General features: G+C 53.2%; 1 protein-coding gene across 2 annotated transcripts in view; it reads right to left on the bottom strand.

Moving 5' to 3' along the window:
• PLCG1 (phospholipase C gamma 1) overlaps window positions 1–22,123 on the bottom strand; it is a 49,144-nt gene that overhangs the window by 4,234 nt on the left and 22,787 nt on the right. For both annotated transcript variants that reach the window (XM_058814455.1, XM_058814456.1), the window contains exons 5-27: window positions 16,742–16,826; window positions 15,628–15,711; window positions 15,436–15,458; window positions 14,293–14,365; window positions 13,223–13,324; window positions 12,459–12,577; window positions 11,210–11,295; window positions 10,142–10,262; window positions 9,606–9,774; window positions 9,068–9,190; window positions 8,113–8,214; window positions 7,718–7,905; window positions 7,255–7,455; window positions 6,813–6,932; window positions 6,273–6,453; window positions 5,340–5,417; window positions 4,763–4,866; window positions 4,451–4,547; window positions 4,276–4,345; window positions 3,866–4,023; window positions 3,279–3,375; window positions 2,240–2,464; window positions 1,344–1,492 (exon numbers count right to left, since the gene is read on the bottom strand). In XM_058814455.1, coding sequence (XP_058670438.1) covers window positions 1,344–1,492; window positions 2,240–2,464; window positions 3,279–3,375; window positions 3,866–4,023; window positions 4,276–4,345; window positions 4,451–4,547; window positions 4,763–4,866; window positions 5,340–5,417; window positions 6,273–6,453; window positions 6,813–6,932; window positions 7,255–7,455; window positions 7,718–7,905; window positions 8,113–8,214; window positions 9,068–9,190; window positions 9,606–9,774; window positions 10,142–10,262; window positions 11,210–11,295; window positions 12,459–12,577; window positions 13,223–13,324; window positions 14,293–14,365; window positions 15,436–15,458; window positions 15,628–15,711; window positions 16,742–16,826 — 2,755 coding nt within the window. The remainder of the gene's footprint in view (window positions 1–1,343; window positions 1,493–2,239; window positions 2,465–3,278; window positions 3,376–3,865; window positions 4,024–4,275; window positions 4,346–4,450; window positions 4,548–4,762; window positions 4,867–5,339; window positions 5,418–6,272; window positions 6,454–6,812; window positions 6,933–7,254; window positions 7,456–7,717; window positions 7,906–8,112; window positions 8,215–9,067; window positions 9,191–9,605; window positions 9,775–10,141; window positions 10,263–11,209; window positions 11,296–12,458; window positions 12,578–13,222; window positions 13,325–14,292; window positions 14,366–15,435; window positions 15,459–15,627; window positions 15,712–16,741; window positions 16,827–22,123) is intronic.

Raw genomic sequence — 22,123 nt, 5'->3', positions numbered from 1 at the left:
GGATGTTGTCATCTTATTGCAGGGGTTCCATGCTGTTGTCTCCTTATCACAAAAGTTTCATACCTTCCTGATGGTTCTCATGGCCAGCTCCTCAGAGCACTGACTCTTTCCTCTTCACAAAGCGGCCAACTGACCCCAGTTCCCTTCTCACCCAGCCACCCCACTCTTTTATAGCATCTTCTTCTCATTGGGTACAGCTGTGGCCTGTTAAAGCCAGGCCTGTTCCTAATCTTTGATAATTGGCCCAGCTGCAACTCCTTAGGGGTGAGATTACTTTCTACACTAGCTTCATTTTCTTATATTCCATCCCTCTACACAGGGAATTTTTAGGGAGACAGTGGGCATGGGGTCAGTGGTGCAGAGGGTAAATGATAGGGTGTCCCCATGGACAAGGGCTGTGGCTTTTTTAGGTGGGATTACTCTAAAACAGAGGTGGCCACAGAGGAAACCTGTGAGCACCTGAAGGCAGGATCTCCACTGCATCCTCCCCAAGGTCTACAAAAGCAGAGGGGACTGGCAAAGCAGACTGCTGACCCATAGCTTGGTTCTAAGACCACAGGGAATGCCTGCACAGGCTGCTGGACCCTGCTGCTCCAAACATGGGACCCAGCTGGTTTGGCACAGCCCTCCAAAGCTTTGCCTGGCCAGCTCTCCCATGTCCCTGCAAAGCCACAGGAACAATCCAGCCTCAGTTGCACCATTAGGGAAGTAAAAAAACTCATCAAGCATCCACACCCCATCCTCTGGCACCCTCCTCCTATCATCACCAGCAGCACAACACAGAAATGGCCTGAAAAGTTTGCCCTGACCTCGAGCATCTTCCTAAGAGAGGCCATGAGCAAAAGGAAATGGAAACATCGAGCCTGGAGCAATTCAGTGGCAAGGAGAGGACAAGGCACAGCTCTTGTGTTGTTGGCCTGTGGATTCAGGCTCTGGGGACAGGGATGTCACCTCTGCGGCTCGTGGATGCCACCTGCTGGCACGGGGACCTGCACAGGAGGAGTCCTGGGGGAGCACCCCGGGATGCTCCTGCTGCTCCTCTCCAGGCACCCTCGGCAGCACCCACGAGGGCCTTTAGGGCCCCTTCTAATCCAAACCAGTCCACGATTCCGTGATGCTCCAAACCCCCAAATTTCTCTCCAAGTGGCAGCCCTTCCTTCACAGGGAGACAAGCCTTTCACAGGGGACAGCCAGGGCTCTCCCAGTCTGTGCTGCAGGACAGGGCCTTGGTGAGGAGCAGCTGCAGGCAGAGCCAGGAGCCCAGAAAACCATTCTCTCACCCCAAACCTGGCACCCCACTGGGGTCTGAGCCTGCATTCCCCACACCAGGAGGAGGGACTGACCTCGATGGAGATGGACAGTGGCTCTGTGCCCCGCAGTGTGCTCTTGTCAAAGGGGTCAAAGATGTCGTCCCTCATGTTGGTCGGCTGCAGGACGTACCCACACTGGCCACTGGACATGAACAAGGCCTGGTTCATCTGCATGGGCTTGTCTAGAGCACAGGCAGAAGAGACAGGAGATGAAGGATACCCTGTGCACAAGCTGGATCATCACCCCCATCGCTGATGCTTCCCAGGAAGCCCTTGGCAAGAGGAGCTGGCTCATTCCTAAGCAATGTGTCCCCACGTGTCAGGGCCATGAGGTGACTCTGCCATGCACGATCTGCCCAACTACCCAGAGCTCCATGGGTCACCTCCCTCTTTTCCTCCTATTTTCAGCCTTCCATGTGCAGCCTGTAGCATTTGCCAAACCCCCTGTGAGATGCCTGAATTCACAGAAGGACTGAAAAAGCCAGCAGGAAAGAAGAGGCAGGTTGTTTGCTGGTGTGCTGGTGAGCTGAGCAGGCTCACAGCAGGGTTTGGCAAAGGCCAGGGAAGGGAAGGCTGGAGTGCATGGCAGGAGCAGGAATGGCAGCTGGGCAAAGGCAGGAAGAGCAGCCAGCTGGACTCTGGTGTCACAGGGGCAGCACCATCCCCTTTGGCACCTGCCCTGCTTACCACCAGGGACCCGGGAGAACCCACCCCCTGCCTCCTCTCCATTCCATCTTGTTCTCATGATGGCACAATCCCCAACCCCAGTGCAGCTCCTTGGCTCAACCCAGCCCTCTGGAGCTGGTCTCACTGCCTGCAGAGCCCCTCTAAGACCCCGAACCCCTTCCAGCCACCCATTTTCCTGGAGCAGAGATCAGCAGGTGGCACAAGGTACCCCAGAGCCAGCCCACCCTGCCTGCTGCCCTCACCCGGGGTCTGGAAGTTGAGTGCCACCAGCTGGCTGCCACAGATCCACATGGGCAGGGGGTCGTAGTTGGAGGAGTCGAGGCGCTGGCCCTTGGGGTAGATGCGGGACAGCTGCAGGCGGTTGTACTGCAGGAACTTCTTGCCCTTGATCTTGTTCACGTACTTCTCTGCCTTGGTCTCGGGAAAGGAGGACATGTCCCGGTAACAGGCCCGCTCTGTGCCAATCTCTGCGAGGGGACAGTTCTGTGTGAGCCAGGGGCATACTCCCTTTGCTGACACTCAGCTGTCACAGACATCTTTTATGAAAAATCCTTTCCTTAGGATTTTTCCTCCTGAGAAGCTGAGAGGCCTCAGGAACAAAATGTAAACAATGATTATCTGCTGCTGTGGAATGCAACAGGTGCATCTGGGATTGGTCCATGTTGGATATTTCTAATTAATGGCCAATCACAGTCAGCTGGCTCAGACTCTCTGTCCGAGCCACAAACCTTTGTTATCATTCTTTTCTATTCTTAGCCAGTCTTCTGATGAAACCTTTTCTTCTATTCTTTTAGTACAGTTTAAATGTAATGTATATCATAAAATAATAAATCAGCCTTCTGAAACATGGAGTCAGATCCTCGTCTCTTCCCTCAACATAAGACCCCAGTGAACACACCCCAGTGAACTCAACCACCCCAGCTCCTTCCTGATGCCATCCTCTTACCCCTGGCGCAGCCACCAGGGCTGTGCAGACCCTGCTCTGCCCCACTGGGTGTTTGTCAGGTGCCCAACACCAATGAGAGCACCAACACAGCTCCCACTGACCAGGTACAGTGCTCCCAGCCCCACTCCCTCAGCAGCTGCTCTGTGTGCTGACAGACACCAGCTACACAGGGATAGGGAAGGGAATTTGTACCCTCTGGAGCTACCCAGAGCTCCAAGGTAAACTGGGGATTTGGACACCTAGCCCCAGCTGAGATCTAGCCAAAGCAGCCCCTTGGGGCACATCACAGGGTCTGTAATGCCACAGTGATGGCCACCAGCTCAGCAGATGCTCACTCTCTTCATCAAAGGGCACAGGTCGGCAATAGACCACCAGTTCTGAAAGCTCCAGGGCAATCTTCTTTCTCCTCTCCATCATCTTCCCTTCAGAGAGCTGCCAAGAGAGGGTGAGAGAGATGTCAGGCCAGGTAGGAGCAGTGCTGATGGATGACCCAGCTCACAAGCTGACCCTCACTGCTTGGTGTGGCTCCTGCCCACTAGGGACCACCAGCAGATCTGCCAGGTCTGCATGGGGGACATCACACAGGTAGGGCCTGGCTAGGTCCTACATCCTGCCCAGAGCAGGGCTGGCAGAGGTCCCAGCACAGGGCATCTGTGGCCTTGCCACCCTTCAGTGATGGAGATCCCCCACTTCCTGAGGCTGTAGCAGCCACCCAGTTGTCCAATCTTCCCAAATATCCACCCTGAACCTCTCAAGCTGTGTGGCCACCACCTCTTGCCACATTGTCCAAGATTGCTCTGGCTTTAACATCTCTGCAACTGCTCTGCCAGCCCACACCTCACCAGCTCGTCACTCCTGGAAAACCCATCAGCTGGAGACCCAGGAGATGCCTCCTGCCCTGCCAGGGGCTCCCCAGGCTCACCCTGGCATCAGCAGTCTGAGCTGCCTCGCGGATCTTCTTCACCCAGTCGAGCAGGTCCTCGTGCGTGTCGGCCGCCACGTCCAGGGACAGCCGTGACACCGAGGCCATGCTGATGGAGAACACGAAGAGCCGGTTGTTCTTGCCCTCGGGGCGGATGGCTGTGAGGGACAGGGAGCAGGGACAGCGTCACTGCAGGTGACCATGGTCAGCAGACCTTGGCTGAGCCAAGCCCTGCACAGGCAGCAAGGGGGAACACAGGCACAGGGACTCATTGCTACCCTGGCACTCCACATCTACAGGAAACTCCCATTTCTGGAGGCAACAGATGGAGCCCAGGCAGCAGTAAGTGAAAGCTGAGCTCACTGAAAAGCCTCAAGGAGACTTTGCAATGCTCTCTACCAGGCACTCACCGATCTGGCAGGAGGGCACGTCCAGGACCCCTCCGAGCAGGTCTCCCAAGGGACTGTTCTCATCCAGCTGCTGCTGGGAAGGAAGCATAGCAGGATGATGCTGGGCACAGAGGGCAGAGCAGCCCAGCTCAGGGGGCACACAGACCCTCCTTGCTGCACTCATGGCCACACTCACCTCCCGCTCTGGCTCCAGGCTGGTGGGACTTGTAATTTCCTCTACGTAGTTGGAAGGGAACCACAGCTGCTTTTTGCCACCATAATCTCCTCTCCACCTGGAAGGGAGGGAAGGGGCAATGTCAGCACCTGCCATGGGACCCCAGAGTATTCTGAGTGGGGGTGAGGGGAACTGGCAGCTCTTCCATCATCTGCTTTTAGGGTTTGTGAGGCTTTGGAACCCCAGACAAACCCACTCCTAGAGTGAACACACCTTTGTGTGGATGGTGACAGCAAGGTTTGACCATGTCCCCTAGGGAAAAGAGAGACTCACCAGCCTCCTTCCTGTTTCTCCACATTCTGGATGATGGCATTTTTGGTGAAGGTGAGCTCATCCTCCCTCTGTGCCTTGTAGTCAAACAGGGCTTTGACTGCACACTGCAATGAGGAGGGGTCCCATGAGGCTGGCAGGGAATGGACAAGGAGCCCACAGCATGAGAGATCACCTCCCACCACAGATGTGTTTGCTGGGGGGCTGTGAGGCACATCATGTGCAGGCAGGCACCATCCAGCCCTGCTGCCAGAGGCTGCCAGACCATAGTGACATCCTGCAGAGCAAATCAAGGCCCCCACTGATGCCAAAGCAGAGCTCACAAGTCTGGTATGGCCCCACACAGGCACTCTCCTCTGTCCCAAGAGCCACTGAGGGGCTTAGTTTGGAGAGCTCAGAACAGTTTGGAGAGCTCAGAAGGGGCAGCCCAGCCTGGGAACTGGAGGTCCAACCTCCGCTGTCTCTCTCTTCATGGTTTAGAAATGAGTGTGCAAACTAATACAGCTCCTAGAAAATAAAAAGACCCCTGCTAAACCCTCCAGCCCTGCAGTTTGTTTTGTGCCAAACAGTGAGAGTGTACCTTGAATGTGGGCATGGGGTTGGCCTCCACATAGAACCCAGGATGGCGTCCCTCATACAGGGCTCCATAGTCCGGCTCCTGTGGAAGCAAAGGGACAGTGGTTACAGCAGTGACTGCAGGGGAAAAGGTTCCCTACCTTGGGGCAGGTGGGACAGTGCCCCAGGAAGGCACTCAAGTGTCAGGAAGCCCCGAGAGGTGTGGGCTGCAAAGCACAGAGATGGCTCACACACCACTCTCGGGTATTTGGTTGTTAATTGCTGCCCCAATATGTGCAGGATGTCTCTGTTTCGGCCCATGTGTCTGAAGAACAAGTCAGAGCTCTTCGGTTTTTTGTCTTGGAAGTTGTTTATTAATTCTTATCTATAAAATTTTCTTTCTGCCTAGCTGAGGTCTGCTCAGCAGGGCAGCCACAGGCACTCTGCCCACCCCTGAGGCAGTGTTGTCCTTTTATACTACAAACTACAGATATCATATTCACACTTAATTCCCAATACCTATCACCTATGTTAGATAGTGCACTTCTACTATAAACCAATTCCAAAATGCCAGCATCATTGCAGAAAATGGGAGAACAAGAAGAAAGGCTAGACATGCCCAAGTTCCTCCATTTTGTCCCCATAACCCCCATACCAAAAATCCTAAAATCTACATTTTCACCCTGGGATAATTTTTATAATAACATTTTTTAAAATAATTATTAATATAATTATTATACTATTTAAACTTCTGTGACTTTCATGTCCTCATACAAAGTTGGCAACTTGCTCCAGGGGTCACAATCAAATCCCCAGGTGTTCTGGGCCGTGTGCCAGGGTCTCCGAGCCCCCTGGTGGGGTCCTCAGCAACTCTGGGCACCCGGAGGGATGTGCTGAGTTCTGACACACCACCACCTCACAAACAACCTGCCCTTGATGGTCTGGCCCCTGCACTCACCGCTGTGCCGATCTTCTCCAGGGTCTCCTCGTTGATGGGGTAGCGCAGCTTCATCTTGCGGTACAGGGGGTGCTTCTCGTAGTAGCTGATCAGGTCCACCAGGCTGTCGAACTCAGAGTTGCCCAGCAGCACAGTCTGCCCCTCCTGCTGCACCCTGCAGTGCTTGATCTTCCCTTCTGCCCTGCAGGGAGGAAACACAGCGAGAGGCCTCTTGGCACCTGGCAGGAGAAGTCTCTGCCAAAATAGAGACACCAAGGAAAAGGTGTCCCTGGTGAGGTGGCTGAGCACAGACACCTCCCATTGCAAGATGGGAGGAAGAGCAGGATCTCAAGGACTTATTCAAGGGCCATCCCAGAGCAAGAGTTCTAGGACGGCTCAAGGCTGGCTGATGGCAGCTGTCCTGCTCTCTCACACACTGCAGCATCCCAGAGCAACAGGAGTTCTGGGAGGGCTCAAGGCTGGCTGGCAGCACCTGTCCTGCTCTCTCACATACTGCAGGATTCCAGCTCCACCTCCAGCACCCTTGCAGCAGGGACACACCTGAAGGAGATGGCGTAGGAGCTGGGCTCGCTCCTCTTGCGCACCAGGAAGGCTCCATCACGGGGCACCCTCATCAGCATGTGCTCAGCTTGGGCCCGTGTGAGGTTGGCGTGGTACCACCTGGCAGGAGAGACACGGCTGTGCACAGGTCACACACACCCAGCCCATCCCACACCTCAGCCCCTAAAAGGCTCCTTGAATCCTCCAGAGGAAGACAGGGACTGCAATGGGGCAGGAAGGATCAGAGCCTTTGGTGAAGGTTCTGCACTGAGCCTCCATGACATTCAGCTCCATGAACAACAAAGCTGGCCAGCATGGCTGCTGTGACAGAGCTCCATGGGGACCAGAAAACTCCAGCAAGGGAGGAATGGCTGAGGAGAGACCTGGGAGAGCTTCCTACAGTATCCAGCTGCCCGATGGACACACACATGACAGCACTCACTCTTTGCTCTCATGGGCATTGGTCTGAGGCACTGGCTCTGTCAGCCTCATCTCAAACTCGTTGCACCTCAGAGGCACCTCCTGGTAGTGGGTGATGAGGTCGTAGAGGCTGTCAAACACCAGGTTGTCCGTCAGGAAGAACTTGGGGCTGCCGGCGTCCTGCCGCGAGTGGATGCGGCAGTGCTGCACCTTCCCATTGCGCCTGCGGGACAGGGAGGGAGGGACGGGGTGAGCCAGCCTTGATCCTGCACCTCAGCTCCAGCCTGACACAGCATTCCTGCCCCACAGGAGAGTGACTGCGTAAGAGACTTGACCCTTCTGCACTGGGACAGGGAGCTGGCATGATGCTGGGACACAGAAATGGGGAGAGGCTGCTCACAGGGGAGCCAGCAAAGGGACCCCACCACTGAAGAACACAGCAAGAGAAAACAACCCCAGAGCGACACAGAGCAGTGGGCCCTCACCAGAAGGAGAGGGTGTAGTCCCCCACGAAGGTCTCGCTCTCCCTGACCAGGAAGGAGCCGTCAGGGGCCCCTGTCTCGATGCAATATTCCGTCAGCAGCCGCTCCGCGATGTGCCGCCCGTCACGGCCCGCTCCCAGCTTCCCGTGGAACCACTTCTCCGTGGAGTGCAGCTCCGTGCTGTTGCTCACCTGGCAGGGGGATAAAAGCCATCACCTTGGGTTACTGAGGGCAGGCTCATGGTGCTGGATTCTGCTTTGCTCAGGGGTCTTCCAGCTGGGAGTTCCTGAAGCAGCTCCCATCCTCCCCACCACGGGATCTCCCCCTGGAGTCAGCTGGCAATGGCAATGCTCAGCCCCTTGAGAAGTCAACTCACAGTCCCACAGGAGAGCCCTCACCTCCTTCTGCTCTTCCTCATCCTCGTTTCCTTGGTCACTGGTTGTCTCCCCAGAGTAATAGATCTTGCTGCTGGTCAGCACAAAGTAATGTGGGTTCCACTCCTGCAAGGAGATGAACTCTGGCAAAGAGATCCCTGGGGAAGCACCAGACTGCCCACCACCCACCCATGGGATCATCTCCTGACCAGTACAGGGAGGGACAATCAGGTTTGTGAAGGAAAGCCACCAACACTGATTCCAGTGAGTCACATGAGCTTCCAAGACATCCCCCAGCTCCCCCAGAGGCACGGATTTATCAGTAGCAAAAAACCCAGCATGTGACAAATCACACTGCAAACACTCCAATATTTAATAAACGGAGATGACCAAATGAAGAACAAATCAATGCAAAAAACCCCAGTCTGCATGGACTCAGCACAGGGGCAATCTGAGGTGAAGATATCAGAGATGTTTATATGGATTTACCATTGCATTTTTTACTGTTTCTTTTAAAAAAACCCTGTTCCATTTGCATGTGGCTTTGCCAGACAGACCCTCAGCAGAGTAAAGCTGCTGAAGGTGGGCTGTGAGTGAATGCACACAGTGATGAACACTCAGTGCTGTACAAAGATAAACCCTTGCTTAGGTGTGTCAGGTGTGCAGGCACTTGGCAGGAGCAGGGCTGGGAGCGCAGCCATCTCCAGAAACTCCTGCAGCACAAATCACAGGCTGCAGTGCCTTGGCCCAGAGCTCCCTCTAGCTCAGCCTCCTGCCTCTAGCAAGGACCCACAGGAGATTCCAAGGGAGAAGCACTGAGAGAGCCAGCATGAAACACCCCCAGCCTTCAGGGACACCTGAGAAACCAGACAGACCGAGAGCCTCTCCAATCATCCGCACCACAGCCCTTCCTTCCAGCACACACAGCACCTGACAGAGCCCTCAGAGCGGGGACTGGGCCACCATGGCACACACATACGTGATTGATGGGGTCTTCCAGGTAGAGGATCCCATTCTTGATGGAGTTGCTGATGTCATTCTCTGAGTACATCACAGAAGTGGGCAGCTCCTCGTAAGCGCTGCCCTCCGCCAGCTTCTTGTGCTGAGGGATGAGAGAGGGGGTCAGGCACCCAAAACCAGCACAGATTTCCTGGTGAACAGCCCTAAAAGCTCAGGTCTGATGCAGTGGGGTCCTCCACATTAGAATAAACAAGACCCATGCAACAGGGATCATCAAACAGCACTGAAGTCCCACCCCTTCTTCCCAAAGGTTCCTGAAGCAGAAATACCAACATCCCCCATGCCCTCAAAGAAAGGCAGCACCCAACTGCTGAGCTCATGTCCCAGCAGATTCTCTGGGGTAATTAGAGAGCTTTTTTGTATCCAGCTGTTCTTAGCATAAGGTCTCCACTTCCACCCCTACACTGCCAACCACCCCTTTCCAAAGGCACTGCCTTCAGTCCCAAACCCTCACCCCTCTCCCTCACTTAGGAGCCCTGCTGGGCAAGGGAATTCACCTTGATGAGAATCTTCCTCTTGAGCTGGTTTGGAGATGGAAGGCCATCAGCAGAAATATCAACTGGTTTGGTCAAGAGCATGTCTCCAAAAACCTTCTTGAAATTCTGAGCCATGTTCCTCTGCTGAGCAATGCTGCAGTGGTCCTCAATGGACAGGATGACAGGGAAACTGGGAGAAGGAGCAGAGCCATCAAAACCAGCATGGGATGTGGATGGAACCAAGGACTCCTGAGCTCTGCCTCAAAGCCTGGCCTCTGTGCCCTCCAGGGGCAGCTCACACCAGCAGCCATCTGTTGAACATCCTTCAGGAGGGCACAGGGTGGAGAAGGACTGCCAAACTACTGGGGTTTACCCAAAGCCCTCTCTCCCACAGCATTTTTCTGGGAAAATCTCCCTTTGTCTGGCAGACATGACACACCTTCTTCCCACCACATCCAGGCCTTGTGCTGCAGCTCTGGATAAAGTGAGCTTCACTTTGCTACAGCCTGGGCTCCACCCTCTCCCTGCCCTGCTAGCTGAAGTCCTGCTGCACTCACTCAGAGGTGACAAAGGCGTGCTCCTTGATGGTGACCAAGACATCAGAAAACTTGATCTTGGTGGTTAAGGTGTGTCCATGGTAGATGACTGGCATGCCATCAGGACCATCCCAGCAATCCACTGAAAGAGACCCACAGGGGACACTTAGCCCAAAGGCTGGAACAGAGGCAAGACATGGACATGAGATGGGCTGAGCCAGGTGCTGCTGGGAAATGCTCTGGAAGGCAGTAAAGGAGTGAGGTGATCAGTGAAAGCCCTGACCTTTCTGTGGGACCAAAACCCTGGGCACAGATAACCCAGTCCCACAAAGCAAACAACCTCAGCTCTTCCTGCACATCATGGTGTTAATTGTTGGGGGAGATGAAACAGGAAAGCCTTATAAATACAATTGTCTGGCAAAAGATTTTGAGAATATAGAAACTATAAGGGATTGAAATGAAAGCAAGCTTTGAGATACCTCAGTTACTGAACAACTGGAAAACAATGGTGTGACCAGCTGAAGGTAATCCCCTTTTGATGGAACAACACCCTCTGCCTGCAGACAGGCCCAAGGGTCAGAGCAGACCCCACCAGTTTTGCAGAAGGGGCCCAAAGAGGAGTTTTTAGGGTTTAAAATGTAACAAAGTATGGTGATGTAATGATTCTTACAGGCTGTATGTAAATGCTGTAGGATTTGTATATTGTACTAGATTGGTTAGTGAGAATCGGAATATTCAACACAGAAGAAGATTTATTGTATTGTAACGAGAACTTCACCCTCTTACCCTTTTACACTCTCTCACCCTCTCATCCTCTCTCCCCCTCTCTTCTCTCAGCCTGCTCTGAGCTGTGTTTGGTAGCTCCCAGCAGGGCCCTGCCCCCAGGCCCTTTGCAATGAACCCCAAGTTCCAGCCCTGGCTGCAGAGATCTCTCATCTCTGTCTGTCCCCACTGTCCTACCCCCCAACGCTCCTACAGTTAATGCTGCCACTGGCGTGATCTCCCTTCAGCTCTGCCCTCCTTGCACAGCCTCCCTGAGCAGCAGGAGCTGCTGTGCTGGCAGACAGAGGGGCCATTGCTGGTACTCACGTTCGATGCAGCGGCAGCCCATGCGCAGGCAGCGCGCGTACGCCTCCAGCGAGGACTCGCTCGAGAACTGATCCCCCGTCAGGTACCTTCCAGGGGAGACAACACATCAGCACACTGACAAGCCCACAGCTGGCTGCTGGGACACTGTGGAGCTGCCTCTGGCACATGGAATGGCAGGAGTGGTGCTTCTCCACACCTGACACTTTCCCCAGGTGAGGGTTCTGTGACAGTGGGCACAGGGGTTTTCAGGATGAGGGGAGAGATGAGAATGTTGACTCTATGTTCAGAAGGCTTGATTTATTATTTTATCATATATGTTACATTAAGACTATACTAAAGAATAGAAAGAAAGGTTTTTCTCTCAGAAAGCTCGATAAAAATAGAATAAAATAAATAACAAAAGCAGCTGGCTCAGACAAAGAGCGAGAGCCAGCTCTGCCATGAGTGGTCACCAAATCCAAACACCTACAGGAGACCAATCATGGATCCACCTGTTGCATTCCACAGCAGATAACCATTGTTTACATTTTGTTTCTGAAGCCTCAGCTTCTCAGAAGAGAGAAAAATTCTAAGAAAAGATTTTCACAAAAGATATCTGCGACAGGGCTCAGCCCTGCCCCTGCTGCAAGGGGCTGCCAGCACTGCTGTGAGGTCCAGCCCCAGCTCCTGAGACAAAGCTCAGACAGCAACATCAGCACTGGTGCCACAAAGAGCCCCCTGCAGCCAGAGAGCAGGGTTAGATGAGCTCTTGCAAGCAGACAGTATCTCACTGCTTGCCCTCAGGGCTGCTCAGCTGGCTCAGGCTCTCAGTCCTTTAAATTTGGGTTAGCATGAACACAGAGCACAGACAGAGCCTGTCTGCACAGAAAGCAGTTCCTGCAAAATTATTCTAGCAGCAGAGAGTGGAAAATGGCCAATTTCAGCCTGGCAGGGTTTATCACATCTGTCCTGAGGGGCTCTGGAGAATGACATTGCTAATGGTGAGAAATTACCAGAGCAACAGCTCAGGACGTGAAGGCACCTGAAGGCCTGTGCAGATCTGTGCTGCTGAGAGTGCCTGAGCAAAACATTTATGGCTAAATGACAGAAGGGAGGAGTGGGGCACCAAGAGGAAGGTCTCTGATGTACTGGCCTTGGTTTGGAAAAGCCTTTTTGACCCATCACTGGAATCAGGGAAAATACTCCCACCCTAGCATGAGAAAAGGATGCTGAGAGCAGCTGGGTGCAGAGAGCCCTCCCTTGTCCTTACGTGTTGTGTGAGGAGGAGATCCAGTAATGGGAGAGAGGGTTGTTCATGTTCTCCAGACACACCATGTCCAGCTGTGAGTTCCAGATGCTGTTCTCTTTGGAAAACAGGAAGGTGAGAAACTGCTCAGGAAGAAACAGAAACGTGTTAATGATGCAGAAGAGCCAGCTGCTGTGGTTTAGCTTCACACACACCTCCCACTCTGTGCCAGCACACACTGACCAGGGCTGCCCACAGCACACCAGCTACCTGAGTGACCACAGCTTGGGCACTGCCACCTACCCACTGAGCTCTGTGTGCCACATATCTGTGTGCCAGACCCTTTGACCCAGCTGGAGACAAATTAATGGCTCTGCACTTTATTTTGCAGCTGACATGGCAGGCAATAGCTTACTAAGGCCATGTGGGTCAAGGGACCTTGGCTTAGTCCAGAGTGCCAGTGACATGGTCATCTCTGGTTGTTTTTATTCTTTATTCAGCTCTTTTTGCTTTGAAGAGATCCTTACACACCCCAAGGCAGCCCCAGCCCCTCTCCTGCTCCAGATGAGCTGCCTGGAGAGTGCTCCCAGCTGCACACACCCAGCACTACAGGACAGCCCAGAATCCATTCCCTCTGCCAAGCACATCCATATCCCAGGAGCTGTGACCCTCCCAGCACCCCCACCCTGCAGCAAAGGCACACACAGCAGAGCTGTCACACCTCAGCACTCATCACACCAGGGGTGCCATCCCCTGTGCCACCCCACCACACCCTCGAGGTGTCTTACTTCATCCAGGGAGAAATAAGGCTCATCAATCTCCCTCAGAGGGTCTCTCAGGAAGTTGAACATGAATTCCTGTACCTGGAGGGTATCTGCAGCCCAGAGCTCCTGCAAAGCCCAGGGGAGACATAAAAGGAGCCATTTCAGAATGGATTACTGCAAACCACATGCAGCTCATCCAGTTGGAAGCTTTAACCATTAAGGAGGTGGTTTTTGATGCAAGACCATCTCTGCCAGGAACTCAACTGTCAGCACAAGTGCTGGAGAGCACACAAGGAGGAAATCTGCCCTGCTTCTGAGTGGGCTCCATTTTCTCAATGCTGTGCATTTTTCTCTCCAACAGCTCCTTTGAACAACATCTGCCATCCCTCCTCCTCCAGCAGCAAAGCCACCCCAGCTTCCTCTGGCTCTCTCCCCCTGGGTTTCCTTCATTAGCCACCAAAACACTGCATGTCCCCCCTGGTTAACTCCCTGCTGGCTGCAGACACAGGCAGGGAGGTGGCAGTGGGGGACAGGAGCTCTGAGCCATGGCAGGGCTCTGCCAGCCAGCCCTGCCCTCCTGGAGGAGACCAGCAATGAGACAGGAACCTGGCAAGAGCCAAGGGCTCTGTGCTGCCCACAAACGCACAGCTGGTGCCTGTGTGTGTCTGCACATGCACGCTGTGCTTGCTGAGTGACCCAAGATTGCTTTTAAATTGAAGAATCAGCAGATGAATCCATCAGCTGCTCCCCAGAAACTGCTGACACCTCCTGAGCACCAGGATGGACACGACTTCTTGGCTGCAGCAAACCACTGGTGACCAGCTGAGGTCACAGGGATTGGGGCAACCTCCACTGATCATTCCTGCCTCCTGGGACCTCCACTCCTCCCACATCTCCTGTTCATTTTCTGGCAAGGGTGCCCAGCTGAGTTCAGGTCTGCCCTCCCCAGTGCTTCCCCTACAACACACTCTGCTCCAGAAGGAGCACTGCACCCCAAATGCCACCACTCCCAGCCCCACAGCAAGGAGCACTGCACCCCAAATGTCACCAGTGCCCACCCCATTGTCCCTCCCCACTGCCTGTGCTGAGCTTACCCTCTGGTACTCCAGCAAAAACTTCTGCAGCTCCAGCAGGGACACCCTGAAGTGCTCAGGCCTTTCTGCACCCCTGGCAAGCAGAGAGGGAGAGAAGCTTCAGTCACTGGTGCAGCACACCCTGTGAGATGCCATCTGCCCCCTTCCTGGCACGTGCAGCACTGAAGGAGCAGAGTGGGATGAGCAGAGCAAACAGAAATCCACATCCCAGAACCAGGGACCTCTCCAGGAGCACTACAGGGTTCACACTGACAAGGGCAGGGTAACATGAAATTCTGGTGAAGGCCAGCAAAAACCATTAGAGGGATGGATTAGTGAAAAAAATAAATAAAAAAACAGAGGGTTTGGTTTGAACCGGAGTGCAAAGAACTAAACAGGGGCAGGGCAGTTAAGGGGTGACTGCAGACAGGACAGACCTACAGGTATGCAAAGAACATGGGTTCATGGACACTATTCACAGGGAATGAAGAAGGGAACTGTTTGAAGGTGATAATCTCAAAAGACTGGTCCATGACTGCTGTAAGTCACAATGGACAGCCAAGGGCCATGCCAATGCCAAGTCACAGCCAAGGGCCATGCTGGGCACTAACACCACAAAATCCAAAGGGGACTGGGCAGTGCTGGCTGCCCTGGGCAGAGGGCTGAGCCAGATGCTCTGCTGAGGGCCCTGACATCTCTTTTCTATGGTTATAGGAAAAAAAGGAAGAAAACCACTGGGAATTACTGGACAAGTCAGTAAGTCTTTCACTCTTTAGCTCCTGTGTCTAAATTCAAGCTCTCTCTGTCACAGCCAAGGGGAGCAGAGGGCAGGGAAGGGCACAGCTGGCACTGCCTGGGTGGGGAGGGCTCTGCAGCCACCATGAGCATAATCCCTGGGAGATGGCTTGAGATCTGACCACATTAACCAATTAACCTGAGCTGGACCCCACTGGGATATCTGGGAGGGACAGAGCCCTCCCTGCCCCAAGCTAAAGAGCTAAAGTGTCTGCAGCAGTGATGCTTGCTCAGAGCACAGAACCACAGGCAGCACAGGAGCACAAGGAGTGCATAATGCCTCATCCCAGCATGCTGCTGCAGGCCTCAAAGATGTTATGGAGCAAAAGAAAACAGCCCCTTCCCCAGAAAACACAGAGAATGATCCACCTGTCCAAGAACGGGACATCCATCTGCAAAAGAAGAAGCACAAGCATTAGGTTTGTACTCAGTAACTCCTTTACTCCCAAGAGAAGAGCTCACCCCGAGGGCAGCAGGGTTAAAAGGTCAATTAAGTGGGGATGCCCAGTAACAAATAAGGTTTCTCCCTTCCCTCTCCCCCCTGGGGAATCCAGCTCTTACTGTTTTCTGGGCACTGAACATGAGGCTGCGGTAGAGCTGTGCAAACTGGCCATAGGTGATATCCCCATTCCTCTGCTCCACATCCTGAAAAACAAATCAAACCCAGAGGTTTTACAGAGGCCACAGGTAACTCTGCATGGCTTAAGGAATGTCTCTTCCCACCAGTATCCCTGGGGAAAGAAAGAGGAGAAAAAAGCCAAAACTCATCCAGACTTTGCCTCCTGCACAATGGCCTCAAATTGTGCCAGGGGAGGGATAGATTGGATATTCTGAAAAATTCATGAAAACAGTGGTCAGGCATTGGAACAGGCTGCCCAGGCAGTGGTGGAGCCACCATCCCTGCACCTGCTCAAAAAACATGTGGATGTGGGACATGGGGACATGGTTTAGTGGGCATGGCAGTGCTGGGCAATGGTTGGACTCAATGATTTTAGAGGGCTTTTCCAATGTTAACAAATCTGCCACAGTCTCTGCTGTGGCCAGCAGGACCTTGCAGTGCCCAGGGCACAGGCACATCCTAAAATGAGTTTCACAATTCCCCAAGCTCACCCACACAAAGGCACCCCACACACTGATAAAGTGTCACCACTTACTGAATACTTACAAAAGGACAATTTGATTTTTGTTGGCCCAGAGTGTCTGAAGTGCCTGGAAACTGCAGGACCCCAAGTGTGTGCTCTCCTTTGGATGCACCACTCTTTGGCCTTGGAGCTCTGTGCTGCTGGGAGCAGCTGGTCACCACGAGATGACCCCTCATGGGTCAGTGGTGATGCTGGCAGAGCATCTCTCCCTGGCAGGGGGTGCAAGAGCCAGGATGCAGGACCTGGCAGCTGCTCTGCACTCTACCCCACCAGCACCAGCCCATGACTGGAGCCAGGAGCAACGAGGGGAGTGTGGGAGGCAGGGTGGGGTAAGGAGAGGGTGCTGGCCACAAATGGGCCAGGGCGTGGCACCCAGTGGGAGCTGGCACCTCTTCAGTCACCCCCGTGGGTGGGGGCCCTCCCAGGAACGGCTGGGAGGCTCTGCAGTATGCAAACACTCCCTGGGAGCTGAACCACCAGCAGCTTTTGCTCAGAGGCTGCTGAGAGGGAGAGCAGAGGGGTCCCACACTCACCGTGAGCCGCTCGCGCAGGAACCTCATGTTGGGCACGCGGTAGTTGACCTGGGACAGCATGTTCTTCAGATCCTTGGCAGAGATCCTGGCCCGGCAGGGGAGAGAGGGGACACCTGGTCAGCAGTCTGGCATGGAGGGGGGCTCACCCTGGGGCTGGAACAGGCACAGAGAGGCGGTGCCCAAAGGGACATCAGCTGTGGCACAAGGATGGATGCGTGACCCTGGGATGATGCTGAGGCTGGGAACAGTGGGAAGATGTGGGGAGCAGAGAGAGGTACCTGCACATCAGTGGGGACTGCAAACACTGCTCCTGCAACTCTGCTGGGTGAGCCCAGCAGCCTCTGGCTGATGCCACAGCTGACAGGCAGCACCCACTGCTTTAAAAGAACGAGCAACAAGAAGCATTTCTCAAGTATCTGTGCCCCAGCATTCATGCTGGGTGACCAACTCCGTTCCAAAACCCACTCCCTGGCCTGCTGGAGGACAGACTCTGAGTGGTTAGGATTCAGCTAATTTTATCTTAAGGAGAGGAAAAAAGCCATTTTAGGTCCCCAGCCACAGGCACAGCACTGCCACGTTGTGCCCAGCTGTGCTCTCCAGCCCCACAGGCAGGGAGCAGCCAGCATGGTTGAGCTTCCCCAAGCCCTCCTCCACACCACAGGTGCTGCTTCCACACCAGGGAAAGCTCCAGTGCCAGCCCTGAGCAGGATCCCACAGCCCAGCAGGCAGGAAGGAGCTCTGGGCTGCCCTTGTGTGTTCTGGAACTGTCCCCACATGGGGCACCAGCCCTGCAGCAAGGGGAAATGAGGATGCCTCCCATCTGCAGGGTTTAGGAGCTGAGGGGTCTGTGTCCAATCATCTCCTGGCAGCTCCTGCCTTAAAAGCAAGTCCTGGGAGTCCACCCCTGCAGTCACAGATGGTGCTCCTGTCCCCCACTGAGCACGTGGGAACACAGCATCCTACAGGATGCTCCCCCATCCCACAAAGCACAGGGCAAGTCTGGAAATCCTTATGGCTTCAGGGCACAAATATAAAAATAGCAGGGAAGATGCCCTGCATGGGGGATTTAACCCAGGGGTGTGCTGGCATTCACATGTGACATCTATTTTACACTCTTCCCTGAGAGCAGGGTGATCTCAAGCAGCACAGGAAGGAGGAGGGATGGAGAGGGAGAAACAGGCTGGTGTCAGGCGCTGCAGAGCCCAGGGCTGGGCAGCCAGCAGCACACAGAGAGCCCTTGTTCCTGGCCTCAGAGCCTGGGACCCACACACAGCCACAGCAGGACCTGGCCCAGCTCCTGGGCCCTGCCCAGGGCCAGCCAAGACTTTGCAGGGTCCTGCCACTCACTGGCAGAGCAGAAAAATAATAAAAAAGAAGCTGGGAAATGGCCCCAGCCTCCCCTTTTTTCATACAGTCAGCAACACACACAGCACGAGTACCTCCCCTGCATCTCCATCTCCCTGGGCAGGTGAGGTTACCCTGGGGGCTCACAGTGAGTGTTCTGGGGAGGAGATCCTGCCTTTTCCCATTTCAAACACATCCAGCAGCCACAGCCATGGGCAGGTAATGTGCGTCCCCCTGGGCAGGGGGTCCTTGGCAACAGGGAAATGTGTGGGGCGAGCAGGAGTACAAGGAGAGATGCCCTCACATGTGAGGAACCACAGCTGCCATGGGACCCCCACCAGCACATACAGAGCCCCCGGGGCTGCCCAGCACCAATCCCTCCTTGCTGAGAGCACGAGGCTGCACAAAAGCTCATGGAGAAAGAGCAGGAGAGGCTGGAGGAGCAGAAGCAGCAGCAGCAGCCATCCCTGGGGCCTCTCTGGAGCTGCCACTCAGCTCTGGGGATGCTGAGCTGCTTCACAGGAGGTGCTGGAGCATCGCAGACATCTTTTATGAAAAATCCTTTCCTTAAGATTTTTCCTCTTGAGAAGCTGAGAGGCCTCAGGAACAAAATGTAAACAATGGTTATCTGCTGCTGTGGAATGCAACAGGTGCATCTGTGATTGGTCTCATGTGGTTGCTTCTAATTAATGGCCAATCACAGTGAGCTGGCTCAGACTCTCTGTCTGAGCCACAAGCCTTTGTTATCATTCTTTGCCATTCTATTCTTAGCCAGCCTCCTGATGAAACCTTTTCTTCTATTCCTTTAGTACAGTTTTAATGTAATATATATCATTAAAATAATAAATCAGCCTTCTGAAACATGGAGTCAGATCTACATCTCTTCCCTCATCCTAAGACCCCTGTGAACACCGTCACACTGGAGCACAGCCCTGTCACAGCTGTGACCAGCATTTCCCTCTCAGCCACAGGAAGAGGACAGGGTACAAAAAGATTTTTATTTATTGTGTGTTACTCATCATGTTAAACTTGCTGGAGACCTTGGATAAACAGCTTGGTAGTATTTTCAGACTAGAAAGTAAAAACAAAATAAACTCATTTTTTTCTACAGAGCAATTTTTAAGGTTTCATGACAAACAGGCCAGAGGCCCAGGCTCTCACAGGGGATGGAAACATTCCCCTGCCAGCCCTCAGTGTGTGAATGCTGCTCCCAGAGCCATGGGCAGCTCTCCTGGCCAGAGGTGAAACAGTCTCCTCCAGAGCAATTAGGAAAAAAAACCCCAGCATCCTGTTATCCTCCTCTTTCCACCTAACCTGCCCTGGAAAAACAAATATACCCAAAGGGCCAGCAGCCAGGGGAAACAGCCAGCATCTGCTGGGGCTGCAAGGGACAGCCCAGCCCCCAGACAGGCAAGGCACAGAGGAGAAAGGGCTCCAGCACAGGAGCCATGGGGCACACAAATGCTGGGAATGATTTCTGCAGCTGCCAAAACCCTCTCTGTTCTGGAAAGGATCAAGGATGGTGTGCAAGTGGGGTTAAAAAAAAGAATAAAAATCACAACTCACTGTTCCCCTCGAAAAACCACTTCCAGGCTGAGAGGCAAAAGCAAAGAGCTCAGTGACATTAAATTTAATGCTGGAATGCCTCACAGGGGCCAAGATTTAACCCAGGAGATGTCACATAATTGTAGCCTCTACCTTGCAGAAAACACATGGATGCTTGTAAAATGTTTGTAAAATGGCAAAACTCCAAATCTTTCCACATCTCTTCTGATGTTCTGCTCCTCTCACTGCCTGGGCTCTCCTAAATCTGCACTGAAACCTCTCCCTGTGAGTGACAGGTAAGGAATGTATTGGAATTTGCTGCCTCAATTCTAAATGCTAATAGAAAGATGATATCAACAGAAACAACAGGGATGCAACAGGCTGACTGTGAGCTCTGCTACTCTGCCTTGGGCACAGATCTATACCTGCAATCTCCTTTTGTGCTGCTGGCATGCCATTTCACCAGTTTTACTGCATAACCAGGGGGAAAAAAGGACCAATTATTTCCACTTTTCCTGCACTCCTCCTCCAGAACCTCCACACCGCTACCCCTGCACCTGCCTCAGTGCTCTTCTTTGCAGAATTGGGAAATACTGTGCTCAGCCACCACAGTGCATATAGCCCAAGCCTGGATTTGAAAGGTGTCTGGCTTATGCAGAGCAGCTGCAACAGATTAAGGCTCCTCTTCTTCCCTTTCTGTGAGGATTTATCCCCCTCCACAAAATCCCCATGCACCTGTCACAGACATCTTTTATGAAAAATCCTTTCTTTAGGATTTTTCCTCCTGAGAAGCTGACAGGCCTCAGGAACAAAATGTAAACAATGGTTATCTGCTGCTGTGGAATGCAACAGGTGCATCTGAGATTGGTCTCATGTGGTTGTTTCTAATTAATGGCCAATCACAGTCAGCTGGCTTGGACAGAGAGTGCAAGCCACAAACCTTTGTTATCATTCTTTCTTTTCTATTCTTAGCCAGCCTTCTGATGAAATCCTTTCTTCTATTCTTTTAGTATAGTTTTAATGTAATATATATCATAAAATAATAAATCAGCCTTCTGAAACATGGAGTCAGATCCTCGTCTCTTCCCTCATCCTCAGACCCCTGTGAACACGGTCACATGCACCCAGCACTGATCTCTCACAGAATAAATCACTGCAAAGGCAAAAACATCCAGTGCAGCAGGATCTGCCCCATGCAACACCCTCCTGGCCAGAATCAATTTATCCCCTGGCTGTCCTGGGAGGGGCACAACAAGGACAAAGCAGAGGATGCTCTGGAGCCCAGTGTTCTGCAGCCAGCCCTCTCTGGAGATCGGAGCATGGAAAAGGGGCAGGTGGGACCCAGGTGCTGCACAGCAGGCAGGGCTGGTGCCCCCGGGGGAGGGAGCACATTAACACGGGGATCAGTGCTGAAAGGTTAATGGGCTCAGTTAACATCACTGACAGGGGAGAGGCATGTCCCACACAACAGCAGCCCAGTGAGAGCAGCACTGGGACTGGAAAACTGGAGATGGCAGTGGGACAGAGAGCAGAGCATGGTGGAACTCTGTCAGAACCCAGCACATCCCTCTGGCTGCCAAGACCCCTGCCAGGGGGCTCAGAGACCCTGACACAGAGCCCAAGATGCCCCTGTGGGTTTGATTATGACCCATGGGAAAAATTACCAACCTTGTATGAAGATCTACAAACACAACAGTTTAAGTAGAATAATAGTGAAGTTATCATGGGGTGAAAAATAAATTTTAGGGGTTTCTACAATGGGGGTTCAGAGGGCAGGATGGAGGGATCTGGGCATGTCCAGCCTTTTTCCTTCTTCTTGGCCTCCATCTTCTGCTGTGATGGAGGCACTTACAGATTGGTTTAGAGTAGAAACTCACTGTCTAACACAGGTGATAGGCATTGGAAAATAATTGTAAATATTGTACAGGTAGTTTTTAGTATAAAGACATAACACTGCTCTGGGGGCAGGCAGAGTGCCTGGAACTGTCCTGCTGGATGGACCTCGGCAGGGCAGGAGAAATACTTTTATAGGTCAGACACAATAAACAACCTTGAGACCGAGAACTGAAGAGCTCTGACTCATTCTTCAAGCACTGGGCTGAGAAAAGAGACTTTTAACATTTCTTGGGGTCACAGTGATCAGCTAAAGATCCTGAGAGAACTCACCTCCCCAGCAGGAAAATGTCCCCTCCCTTATCTAACAGTGACTCATGACCCAATTCCCTTCCCTAACCTCCTCATGACATTTTCCTTGCTAGCACAACACTAAGCACTCACCCAAGCACCCCACAAGCCAAGCAGTGGGATGATCCATGCCTTATGGGCCTCAGAAAAGGAGAACAGAACAAACAGGGTGGGGAATAACAAACACAACCCAGTTCAGCCCTGATGGGGGGCCCTGAACTGCCTCTTGGCTCTTTGATGTCTGCTCCCTTGGGTGGTGCCAGCTGGGGGAAGGTGTCAAGGTGTTACTGGGTCTAAACAGCCCAGAAA

Source organism: Ammospiza caudacuta, chromosome 15 (assembly GCF_027887145.1).
Source record: "Ammospiza caudacuta isolate bAmmCau1 chromosome 15, bAmmCau1.pri, whole genome shotgun sequence".
Taxonomy (NCBI): domain Eukaryota; kingdom Metazoa; phylum Chordata; class Aves; order Passeriformes; family Passerellidae; genus Ammospiza; species Ammospiza caudacuta.
The sequence above is the reverse complement of the archived record's forward strand: the minus strand, read 5'-3'. Positions and strand labels throughout refer to the sequence as shown.